We start from the raw sequence: 12,631 nt of genomic DNA on the forward strand, positions 1-12,631 counted from the left end.
AGAAAATGGAGAAGAGGAGGGAGAGCAGGACATAGCAAGAGGAGAGAGAAGTCGTGGTACCAGGAGTAGTAGCAGTAGTAAAGGTGGTAGAGGTTGCTTAGACCTGCTATATAATTCTATGACTCTGCTTCATATAGCTATCCTAGGCAACTCTATCTGAACAAAAATATTTAAAAAGTCAGAGTTTTAAATTTTCATAATAAAGCATCAAATTTGCTGAATTTTTGGGAACCAGCAGTTAGCGTAATGGCTATGTCGCTGGACTCCCACGTAGTCGACCGCGGTTCGTGTCCCAGACCCGGTGGCTTAAAACTCACGCCGGGCGTGTGTGCGTGCGTGACCAAGATCCCGAGAGGAGAATGGAGGAGAAGGGATTGCAGCGTGACCATCCCCCCTGGGGGGTGATTTCTCGCTTTCTGTCTCTATGTCTCTCTCTGTCTGTCTGGCGAGCGCACGCGCCCTACAGTGAAAATCTCTCCAAAAAAAAAAAAAATTTGCTGAATTTTTGTATTCTCGACACTGTATTCAACAAAATCAGCGAAGACCAGAACAGCAGATAGTGTAATGGTTAGGTCAACCATAGTTCAAGTCACAGACTCAGTGGCTTAAAACTCTTGCCAGGCGTGTGTGCATGCATGTCCAAAATCCACAGAGAACAGAGAAGGGATTGTGGCATGACCATCCTTCCTTGGGTGAGTGGGGGGGATTTCTCGCCTTCTGTTTCTCTGTCTCTCTGTCTTTCTGGCTAGCACACACATCCTATTGCAAAAACCTCTCAAAAGAAAAAAAAAAAACAAAAAAAAAAAAAAAAAAAAAAAAAGTCAACAAAGACCAGGTTGGCCTCATACTCTAGCGGGTAAGAGAGAGCCAGATCCCACATGGCTGTATGCATGGTTTGAGTCCCAGCCCCAGTGGCTTGAAAACATGCTGGTGTGTGGGAACCAGCAGTTAGCGTAATGGCTATGTCACTGGACTCCCATGTAGTCGACCACGGTTCGAGTCCCGGACCCGGTGGCTTAAAACTCAAGCCGGGCGCGTGTGCGTGCGTGCGTGCGTGCGTGCCCAAGATCCCGAGAGGAGAATGGAGGAGAAGGGATTGCGGCGTGGCCATCCCTCCTCGGGGGTGATTTCTCGCTTTCTGTCTCTATGTCTCTCTCTGTCTGGCTGGCAAGCGCACGTGCCCTGTAGCAAAAACCTCTCAAAAAAAAAAACATGCTGGTGTGTGCCCTCAGAATTCTGACCAGTAGCAGCAATGTGGTAAGCTTTTCTCTACTCAGCAGTCAACTGAATCAACAAATCCCAACAGAATGGAGAAATTAAGAAGAAGGGACTGTAACATGACCATATCCCACTGGGGGGTTCTTTATATCTCTCCTCTAGCTCTTTACCTCTGTCTCTTTGGCAAATGCATATACCTTCTGACAATTAAAGTAAAATCAACGAATACTATCTCCTCTTGAGATACTCATCAGAGAGCTTAGCCCTGCATTAAGGTGTAACATGAAACAGCCTTCAGGGTGGGTATGGGAGGTGCTCGTTCTGGCCTGACCAGTTGCTCCCTATAGAAGTAGAGAGGTCAGGACTACCAGTCCCCCCAAGGGTGGAGCATAGGAGGTGCAGGAAAAGGGTCACACTGGGGGTGTTACTAAGGGTATGGAGACCAGTGATGTGGTAGACAGAAAACACATGAGTGGCAGATGGTATGACATGAGTCTCCCTGGGATCTGTCAGCCACACAAATGTAGCCCAAAACTGGATTTCAGGTAGAAAATGGAGGTGGGGAGAAAAAAACTATAGGGAATCAGGAATACAGACAGAGAGAAATGTGAACAAGTAGGAGGGCTTTGAAGCTCCCTGCTCCTAGAACTGGAATGTGGGCCAAGGTCAGTCTCCTAAGAGCAAGGAGGCACCAAAAAGCATGAGTTACATATTTTTTCTGCAGTTTTTAGCAGACATATGAGTGTGATCAGTGTCATTTAAAATAGAGTCTAGGCAATGTGAAAATTACCCATCCTTCTTGGTTCTGTAAGTTTTGTTCAAGCATCAAACCAGACTCCCAGAAAGAAATTTGGATGTGACATGTGACTAGAAAGATGGGTAGTAGAAAATCATGCAGAGATTTCCTCAGTCCTGATAAGAATTTTGATATTATACCCAGTACAGAAATTAGCCAACAAAGGGTTTTAAAGTAGGACGGAACACCATCAGATCACCCTGGATGCTTCTTCAATAACGGGCAGGTTGAGAGAGGGCAGAAAATGCAGACGCTAATGAGCGATGCAGAAGGCTTAACCCAGGTGGGTAGCCATGGGGAGCTCAGGCAAAGGGCCAGACCTCATCTGCAGCGACTGCGGAAGGTGACCACGTGTGGGCGAAGGGCTGCCGAGGGCAAGTCTGGTGCCTCTGTCTATTGATATCTGAGTAAATGCGGTTGGAGGAAGAGATGATTTGGATAGAAACATCAAGACATTGGTCTTGAAGTTTAATCCATTATATATTAACTGGGCATTATTACATTTAGAAATCATAATATTTAAATTCATTTGCAATAACGTTCTCATTGGTATATGCCTAGGGCTTCCAATGGTGTCTGGCAACAAGGAGAGTGCTCAATAAGTATTTGCAGAATGAACAAAATTTCCTCTAGTAATATCTCTCTGGTATTCAGAACATCTGAATGGAACCTTTAGATGAACACAAATTATGTTTGATGAAATATAATTTTATATTTGAAATGTGGAAAACATTCTTATTGTTTTTATGACACAAACTACAGAAAATAAATTTCAAAAAAATGTTCTCACCTAGTTGAGCCTAAGTTTGAAGAAAATGTGTCAAAACTCGGTTTCATTTGACCTCTGATTATTTAAATTTTTCTTTTTAATGCTGTGGCATGTGTACTTTTCATTTGAGTGACTTCGAGTTTCTTCTGGAAGCGAATGGGGAATAAATGAGAAAGAAACATTGTGCCCTACATAAAATGTGACTTGTGGTTCTTAGGGCTAGTTCTCACCTGCTGTCCCACCCCTCTCGCCCTGCCAGCTCCTTTTCCAGGGCTCACCGGGGGACACAGCCATCTGGAGGGGTGGCCGCTGAGCGCAGTCTGGTCTCACAGTGCTGCCCCAGCTCTAGAATTCCCACTGCCCTTCTCATTCTCCCCTCCGTGCTCTCATTAACCTTCGTGTTTAACAGATAAATACCCTGGGTTCATCCAGACACGACTGCCCTCTATGCTATTTTCTTTTAGGTAATCAGTGATTCACCAGGCCTGTCGGGTAGTGCATAGTCAAGACTACTCTTACATAGTGGCAAGAATAACGGTATAAGCATCTTCAACGGGTTTTCTTCATTCAAGGAAGTAAAAAGGGGTGGTTAAATTTCAAAAGTTGAATCAGGTCAGTTAAAAAAAAAAAGAAGAAGAAAAATTCTAGGCAAGAGAGCTTTTTATTTCCATCCGATAAACACTACGGATGCTGGTTCTGACCATAGGCAACGTGGTCTTCTCCTCCTCTCCTTTTACCTTTTCTTTTGCTTCCTAACTTTTCTGTTAAAAAGTCCCCTTATGTTTACCATCCCACTGCTTTGTATTATTTCATTTTATCTACTTTTGACTTATTCTTAGGGTATTTAAGAGCATTGTCTAACCCATAGGTCCTAGTCACAATGAAAGAAAACAGAAAATAAAAACCTCACTGTAGTGTTAGATAACAAGATCTGAGTCCATTTGCTTATTTCAGCACCCTTCTGGACAAAGACAATGCTGTGAACTAAGACCCTCAACTCTATAGTAAATAAGGTAGCATAAAACCTTACAAATCTGCCAAAAGGTTCCTATGACTGCCACTTTCCTGAGCTATAAAACAGGTGTGACAGGTTTGTTAATTTAACCCTCACAGGAGGATTCAATAAAAACACATTGGATAAAAGGAATTTGAGAAATATACCCATTAGCTTTCTAAAAGAACTCTGAACACTGCAATAGGCACTTGGGTCCATATTTTCCAACATCACGAAAGCCATTAACCCACTAAAACCATTTGTCATCTCATTTCACCAATGGCTAAAGAAAATTGTGAGAGGCAGAGACACAAAGACATCTGGAATAAGTAGAAATAAGCAGTACCTATCCATTAGGCTCTTAATGAAATACACAGTCTTTGAAACAGGTCCCCAGAACTCTTGAACATTCTTTGGCTCCACAATTGTTCCAGCGACCTCAAAAGCTATCAGTCCTGCCACCACATCTTCTTACAGGAAAAAACCTTTCTTCCTGCCTATTCAAGTGGGTCACCACTGCTATTCTCTTTGCTCAGCCTTTCCTGCAGAGCTCGGCCAAGTTCTGATGTGGTTCACTGCATATTTTAAATGCTGGAAGTGGTTATGGCCAAAGAAGGTCAGAAAACCCGACTGCTGAGCAGGACAGGGATGTGCTTCAAAAAGGCAGAGGCTGAGATTTAGGTCACCTCTGGGGAGACAGTGTGTGTTTACTGGATACTTACTGTTTACTGCTATTCATGTTTTTCTACGGTCTTTTACAATGTTCTAAATTAAGAGCCATATTTTAAGCTCCTTAAAGGTGATTTGCAATTATTTTAAATAAAAATGATCCAATCATCCTATAAACAGCAGAACTGCCATATTCTGTAAATAGAAATGGCAAACATTTCATCAGTCTTAAAAATACCATCTCCCCTGATTTCCCACCATCCTCCTCCCATCGATGCTCCCTTTCCTTCTCAGAGTTCCTTAAAGCGGCAGCCCGGAGTGCTCCAGGAGGACCTGAGAAATCCATGTGCACGCTAAAGACGCCACAGAGAAGGCCGCCCGGTGGAGGGCGTGAGGCTTGCTGTTTCTCATGTCCTGCTACAAAAGCGGCAGGATTTCTTAGTTTTCTTTCATTCTGAATAACTTATCACACAAGAGTACTAGAACTTTAAATCAAGAAAAAAATAGCAAAATTTGAGTAATAGACAGAAGTTTAAGTTTCAGGACTTAGTTTTTCTATTTTCCTGGGTACACAACAGTCAAAAATTGTCTTATTGAGCTGCAGACAGACATTATCGGGGCTCTACAACAAGCTTCAAACGTGGGGAGGCGGTGAATAAAGTAATGGAATGTTCTAATGCTTGAATAAAAGTCTGCTTTTCTGATTTTACTTTACCATCCATGGCATTAGGTCCTCTTTATAGAAGCTCTCAACTTCAACTCTGAGTAATTCCCACAAAAGCCATTTCCACCCTCTCCTATTTGCTTGGGTAGTCCGCGGAACTTTAAAATGCAAAAATGACTACGGGTGTGTTACGATACTGTTGAAGTGCTTGGACAATAATAAAATATGAAGAATCCCCAGTGCTCTGTGTGCTACAGTCATCTTTATTGTAAATCCAGCCAGACTCCAACATGTATTTACCTGGAAGGCAGTGGTTGTGCGCTGCCTGCAATTACCCATCCCTCCCCTCTTTCACAGTAAGAAAAGCTCAGTTCCTGTTCAGGCACAATCCTACCTGAAATAGAGATGATCTCTCCCAGCCTCCCTTGCAGGTGTAGCCACGTGACTAATTTCTGATCCGTATTCTGTGAAAGAACTGTGTGGTGTTTCTGCAGAATGTCCTTAAAGGTAAGGGATTACCTTCTGCTGCCTTATATATAGACTTTTTTTAAAGTTTATTAATTTATTTATTTCATAAAAGAAAGAGAGAAAGACAAGCACTCCTGACAGGGCCTCATGCTGCAATTGTTTCCAGAGCCTTCCCAGATGGCAAAGACCACCAGCATGCGTGCATGTCCTGAGTGTACAGGTCAACACAGGAACGAACCCTGATCTTCCATGTACTTCCAACACTGCCACGCTGCACTGCTGCAGCTGGGTGTAGAATGCAGATTTTACAGCTGGAGCTCCAATAGATACCTCGGAACACCAGATGACCAACCTTGAGGGTACAGGCCAAACACTGACAATGGCAGAAGATAGGCGTCTGAGTTGCTCACAATACCCGAGAGCCATCATGCCACCCTCACCTCCTATCCCAGATTCCTTTACATAAAAGGGAGAGCAGTATTCTTCTTGTCTAGTCTCTTGTGTCCAGGGATTCACAGTCTGATTTATGGCGACTAAAAAGTATAATAACTGATATGTCTATCATATGGTCCAAGGAGCCTGACAGCTCTGGAAGAAGAAATGTAACTTTTCTTCCGCTGTAAAAATTTCTTCACTCATTTAAAGATGATAGAGCTTTAAAGAGAACAAAACCCTTCAGAAAATACTAGGCTAGCATCCTTCCCACAAGAGCAAAGGCTTGCTATGCAAAACCACTAACCCCGACATCCCATCACTCTAATTCTAACTGTTCAAGTCAAAGTGTCTCACTAAAAAAAAGCATACCAGGTTTATGATGTAGCAGAGAATTTATTTTGCTCTTATGAAATAAACTTCTCTGTTTGTGATGAGCAGAGACCAGGTGGAGGTCACCAACCTCTTCTCGTGTGCCAAAAACCAAATGAGCCCATGTGAAACAGCCACTGTGTTGGTTTGCTACACTCGTGACCACTTGTTTAATTTTGCAATCATTAAGCAAAACTTATAAGAACTCTAATAGAATATCGGAACACACTCTCTAGTTTTACAAGTATTCAGAAATACATTAGGATTCTAAATACAAAACAATATTAATGGTAGCAACGACAACAGATATCACCTATTGTTCAATGCCACATGACTGCTACGATACTTCTGGGCTAGGACTCTGCTGACACACGCTGTCTGGAATTCTAAATACATATTAGGAAACTGAGGTCCTAAGGGGCTAAATAACACGGCTAAGACTACGCAGACAGTTACTTACAGCAGTGATTATAGATGAACTCCGAATCATCTATAAGCTTAAAAATATTTTAGCTATACAATCCTCTCTCTCAAGATATTGAAATAATAATCTTAAAAAAAATCTTTATTTTCCTCTTTACAGATCTATAATAAAACATTCTAATTCTATATCTATCTTATATTAATATGAGCATTTCTTAAAGAAAAACATCTAGTTTGTCAATAAATGCGAAATAATGCTAAAACACAAGTGAAACAAATCACAAAAATATGTTCTATTCATTTAACCTTTTCTAACAGTTTCACTTCCAGGTAACCTGTATGTTTCTACAACAAGGGTCATTATCTTCCTTTTAATCCATAAACATCAGAACTAGAAAGAAACACCTATAATAACATGTTCTTCAGTGATTACATCTCTGTATGCCAATTCTTTTGAAATGGGTCCGATTTATTTCCACCTCTTTGCCGAGCTTCCTCTTCAATTAAAGGAAAAGAAAAATCACTGAACAAAATGAAGCCCTTAACACATTTATTAACTACATCAAACAATTTAGCCAGAATTCAAACAATAAATGAGCTAAAAAACAGAGGGAAGAAATTGATCTATTAAAAAGATATATGTATATATATGCATATATTTGTATGTGTACATATAGGAAGGTATGTCATTTCATTTAAATATATATATGAAAAACAGTAATTATATTAAAAGTTTATCATTATAATATTTTCTTGGGCTGCGAAAGCTAAACAGTTGAAACATTCCTATGAGAAGACAGTCAAACGGAAGGCTAGAGCTCCCTCTTTCTTCTTTTTTGTAGAAATTCACCAAGACTCCTTCCAGGAGAACAAACTCACAAGCAGGCTAGAGCACTCACACTCAGCGAAGTGGTTCCCATCCCCTCCACACACACCACAAGCATTCCATTCCATTTTCTGCTTATTCATTATTCCTAAGTGATTTACGTACTAGACAAGTAGAACTACTCACCCCTCTAACTCACAACTGAATGTTATTCATTCTAACTCCAAACTTGTCTTATTTAAGTTCTCCATTACATTCCTGCCATTCCTTTAGTAATCCTGACCTTACCAACATTATTAAACAGACTTTAAAAAAATAATAAAACTAAATGTAGCAATACTCACAGAGCCATTTCAAACTGTTCCAGCCATTTTTTCTTTAAATCTTTTGTTTTGCAATAAAATTCTAACCCATTTTGTCCTTGGGTATGGATGAGGTAGAAGCCATATGACCACTGTTAAAATGAATATTCTCTGGGTTAACATGTATTATTCATTAATAGCATCAGGATTCCAGATTTACTAAAACACCACCTTAACCATCCAAAAACTCCTTATAACATTACCACTGTACAACTCTCAGGAAGCAAGCACACTACTGTGGTCGACTTCCTATGTCAAATGCATTGCACTGTTTGGATCATGAGGGCATTAGAGAAGATCAGACCAGCTCGCAAAGCATCCCTTTCTCTCTCACTGAGGCATGTACCTAATCATTCTCTAGAACCAAAAACCCCAGACCAGTAAGCCATAGCTCACATTAATGAACAAGCATGCTTTCTTTAAATATCCTGTTATGAATAAATTCCAGTTATTAACTCCCCAAAAGTCACCTTTTTATTCTCTTTATCTGTTGTGGGATTGTTGGCTATTTTGTACTGCTGAAGATCTATTATCTCCTTCATTTCATAATTATCACCTTTCCTTTTACAAACGATCACCGCCAAATCAAACAAGAAGATGTGCCTGTGAGAGAGAGAGAAATTGATGGATAGATGGATTAATTTTAAATGGCTCAGGAGTTTGTGCATTCACTTTTTCCCCTGGTAATAATTAAAGCGACCATTTTTTCTTTGTGTTAAAGACAACAGGCAGTGATGCACAGTAAAAAGAACGCGAAGTTGGACACTGTAAGAACTCGGTGTGCCCTGGCACTACCCTCTACCCAGTGAATGGCCTCATTTTTCCTCAGATCCCTCATTTTAAAAAATAGGCAAAATAATAAGAGTGATAGGCACCCTCAAAAGCTGTGAAAAGGACCAACTTAGATAAGCCACAGAGCATACTCAGGAGCCATTACTTTTTTTTTTACGTAAAAGCTAAAAATGTACAGAACAATATTAACGATGAGGATGGCCAGTGTTCTCTACCAAGTTACTGGGAATCAGCCAGAATGCCCTGAGAAGCATCCAGCCCTTTCACACACACGACTCACTAGTTTTAAATCCCCAGGGCTACCTGATGGGTAGGGATGATCATCATCCTCATTTTACTGGGAAGAAAACTGAGGCTCAGCCAAGTTAGATCATTTGCTCAAAGCCTCACTACTAGTGAGGTACAGAGCAGGATTCACACTCGGGTCTAATTTTGGAACCTGTGCTTTTACCCTCTCTGTTGTTCCTCATGATTTAATGGGCCACCTGCAACACAAATTGAATGGTACATGAGCAAAACGTAAATCAAAAAAGTTAGTTAAATTTCCATGTTAGTCCTTCTCCTTTTTCTTATTAAAAACATAATTCAGGAAAAACAAACCTTATAACCTTATCATTCAATACGATGCTTATGTATTTTCATAAACTCTCAGTGTTAGCCACACATCCTTTTTATTTTTTTAATACAATGTTAATGATAAAAACGCATTCACGAAACTCGGTACTTGTATCTCTCTTAAGGTCTATTTCTCCCTGAGAGGTTTAAAGGACACTGACTCCTAGGAGAGACCTGTAGCGACAAGATATCAGGCTGAACGCACGGGCTGCTGCTGCCCCCTGCTGGCTGATTTTCTCATCTCCAGAGATCCCAGAAAACGGCCCTACTAGCCAGGAAAGCATCAGTTTGAGTCACATACACTATGAAGGACTCTGGGTCAGCTTGCTAATCCTTCAAGGACTCCACCTAAAAATTTCCCTCAAAAAAATAACAATGCATGGTCCTCATTAAGTCTTCTTTCTCAGGACAGTTTCTATTACTTTTAGCTATCTTTAAATGTATAACCCCCCAAAAAATATATAGCTCAAAAATCAATTATGTTTTTGTGGTACTTTATCTGTTGTTCCTTAATGTATACTTTTTTCTACCCTAGGTGATGGCTTATACTTTTCATTTCCTTCTTGAGGACTTAGATAAACTAAGACATATCGGAACAGAGAGGAAAACTTACATATTAGAAAATTTTGGAAACCATGAATCTTGCTTTTCTTCTGTTTCCCCCCCCTCCTTTGTCCTAGAGGAATTGTTTGCAAGGTTTTCTCAATCTCCTGATACTAATTACTTATTTCAAAAATGAGTATCTTTTTTCTTTTCTCACCTTTCTTGTTTTGTGTGCTTGTCTAGAGTGGTTATTCGAATTTCACCATCTCCCTGAGGTCGTCCAAAAAGCAAAACTGGTTGATTCTAAAATATAAAATGTACATGTCTGAGTTTTTATAATCACATAAAAACAGAAATAAATATTATTAGAGCTATTGGTTGAGGACAACTATCTCAAAATACTATAAACATTAGCATGTTTACATTTTTTAAGCACATATACTCCAAAAACAAAGCTCAGGCTTGATATGTTTTCAAAAAATAGTTTGTAATCTCAGGGGGTATATTGTGGCTATTCATTAATTCTATTTGTAATCTTAAAAGGGAAGTTGGGTGGGGACCAGCAGTTAGCGTAATGGCTATGTCGCTGGACTCCCACGTAGTCAACCGCGGTTCGCGTCCCGGACCCAGTGGCTTAAACTCACGGTGGACACGTGTGCGTGCGTGCCCAAGATCCCAAGAGGAGAATGGAGGAGAAGGGATTGCAGCGTGGCCATCCCCCCTGGGGGGTGATTTCTCGCTTTCTGTCTCTCTGTCTCTCTCTGGCGAGCGCACACGCCCTATAGCAAAAAACCTCTCCAAAAAAAAAAGGAAAGTTGGGTTACCAAAGAGAAAATTACCTGGAAGAATTCAAATCAAAAGAAGATTTCAGCAACTAATATTTGTTGAGCATCTACTGAGACCCCGCCCACATAGGACACACTGGCCAGGGGGAGGACAACTAGCCACAGAAGCGTGTCATTACCAATGCACAAGTGCCATGAAGGAAGCGTACCAGAAGGGAGCCTAACCTGGTCCACAGAGTCAGGGATTACTTCTCTGAGCTAAAAATCAAGGAGAAAAGTTCTGACTAAATGATCAAAAGTAATGAGCTATATCCTAGAGTCAGAGATTCAAATTATTTTTTAAGTATTTAGGAGTCCTTACTAAACTTGTTAAATGAAAAAGGAGCTGACTGAAAATTATCACTCACTTTTAGAGATTCCATTCTAATAAAGAACACAGAAATGTAACTATATTACAAGGAAGTGTAAAAATGATTGTTCCCTATCAAAACCTCAATGTCTTTTTTTTTTTTGCAGAAATAGAAAACTTTATCCTAAAGTTGATGTGAAATCTAAAGTACTCTGAATAACCTAAATAACTTTTTTTTTGAGAGGTTTTTGCTATAAGGCACATGCGCTTGCCAGAAAGACAGAGAGAAAGAGAGAGACAGAAAGCGAGAAATTGCCTGCCATGAGGGATGGCCAAGCCGCAATCCCTTCTCCTCCATTCTCCTCTCAGGATCTTCGGCACACACGCACATGCGCCTAGCGTGAGTTTAAGCCACCAGGTCCGGGACTCAAACCGCAGTCGGCTATACAGGAGTTCAGCGACACAGCCATTATACTAACTGCTGGTCCCTAACCTAAACAATCTTGAAAAACAAAAAATTGGAGGTTTCACCCTTGCTGACTTCAAAATTTATTACAAAGATACAATAATCAAAACAGTGTGACACTGGCATAAAGACAAGCATATAGACCAGAGAGCCTAAAAATAAGCCTCACAAATACTGCCAAATGATTTTTTTTTTTGGAGAGGTTTTTGCTATAGGGCGCGTACGCTCGCCAGACAGACAGAGAGAGACAGAGAGACAGAAAGCGAGAAATCACCCCTTCTCCATTCTCCTCTCAGGATCTTGGGCACGCACGCATATGCGCCCGGCATGAATTTAAGCCTCGGGGTCTGGAACTCAAACTGTGGTTGACTACGTGGGAGTCCAGCGACATAGCCATTATGCCAACTGCTGGTTCCCCAAATGATTTTCAACAAGGGTGACAAAAACCATTCAATGGGGAAAGGACAGCCTTTTCAACAAATGGTGCAGGGAAAACTAGATATTCACAAACAAAAGGATGAAACTGAACTCTAACCTTACACAATATACAAACATCAAATTAACGTGGATCAAAGGTTTAAAGGAAGGAGATCAAACTATAAAACTCTAAGAAAAAAAATTAGTAAAACTTAATGACATTGGATTTAGCATGCTCTTTTTCATGTGACACCAAAACCACAGGCAATAAAAGACAGATAAATTGTGCTTCATCAAAATTTTAAAATTTTGTGCATGAAGGGCACTATCAAAAGAGTGAATAGGCAACGTGCAGAGGAAAGTATTTGCAAGTTGTCTGATACGGGATTGCTATCCAAGACATGTAGTTAGTAACTCCTACAGTTCCATAGCAATAACAACAAAAGACCTGAATCAAAAGTGAGTAAAGCACTTAGATACACATTTCTCCAAAGAAGATACATGAATGGTCAAGAAACATTTGAAAAACTGATCAATATCACTCATCATTAGGGAAATGCAAATCAAACCACAATGAGATATCACCTCACACCCATTAGGATGGCTATTACCAAAAAAAAAAAAAAAAAAAAAAAAAAAAATTTAAGAAAAAAAAAAAAAAAGTGTTGGGG

At 40.3% G+C, this 12,631-nt stretch overlaps 1 protein-coding gene across 1 annotated transcript in view; it reads right to left on the reverse strand.

Annotated features, from left to right (window-relative positions):
• The window catches only part of VAV3 (vav guanine nucleotide exchange factor 3), a gene marked incomplete at its 5' end in the record, with an annotated part of 378,218 nt that overhangs the window by 165,013 nt on the left and 200,574 nt on the right, over window positions 1-12,631 (reverse strand). Inside the window, 3 exons of the mRNA XM_027772272.1 lie at window positions 7,976-8,085; window positions 8,464-8,596; window positions 10,161-10,246. Of these exons, the coding sequence (XP_027628073.1) occupies window positions 7,976-8,085; window positions 8,464-8,596; window positions 10,161-10,246 (329 nt within the window). The remainder of the gene's footprint in view (window positions 1-7,975; window positions 8,086-8,463; window positions 8,597-10,160; window positions 10,247-12,631) is intronic.

The sequence above is a fragment of the Tupaia chinensis genome, unplaced genomic scaffold (assembly GCF_000334495.1).
Source record: "Tupaia chinensis unplaced genomic scaffold, TupChi_1.0 Scaffold000270_1, whole genome shotgun sequence".
NCBI lineage: Eukaryota > Metazoa > Chordata > Mammalia > Scandentia > Tupaiidae > Tupaia > Tupaia belangeri.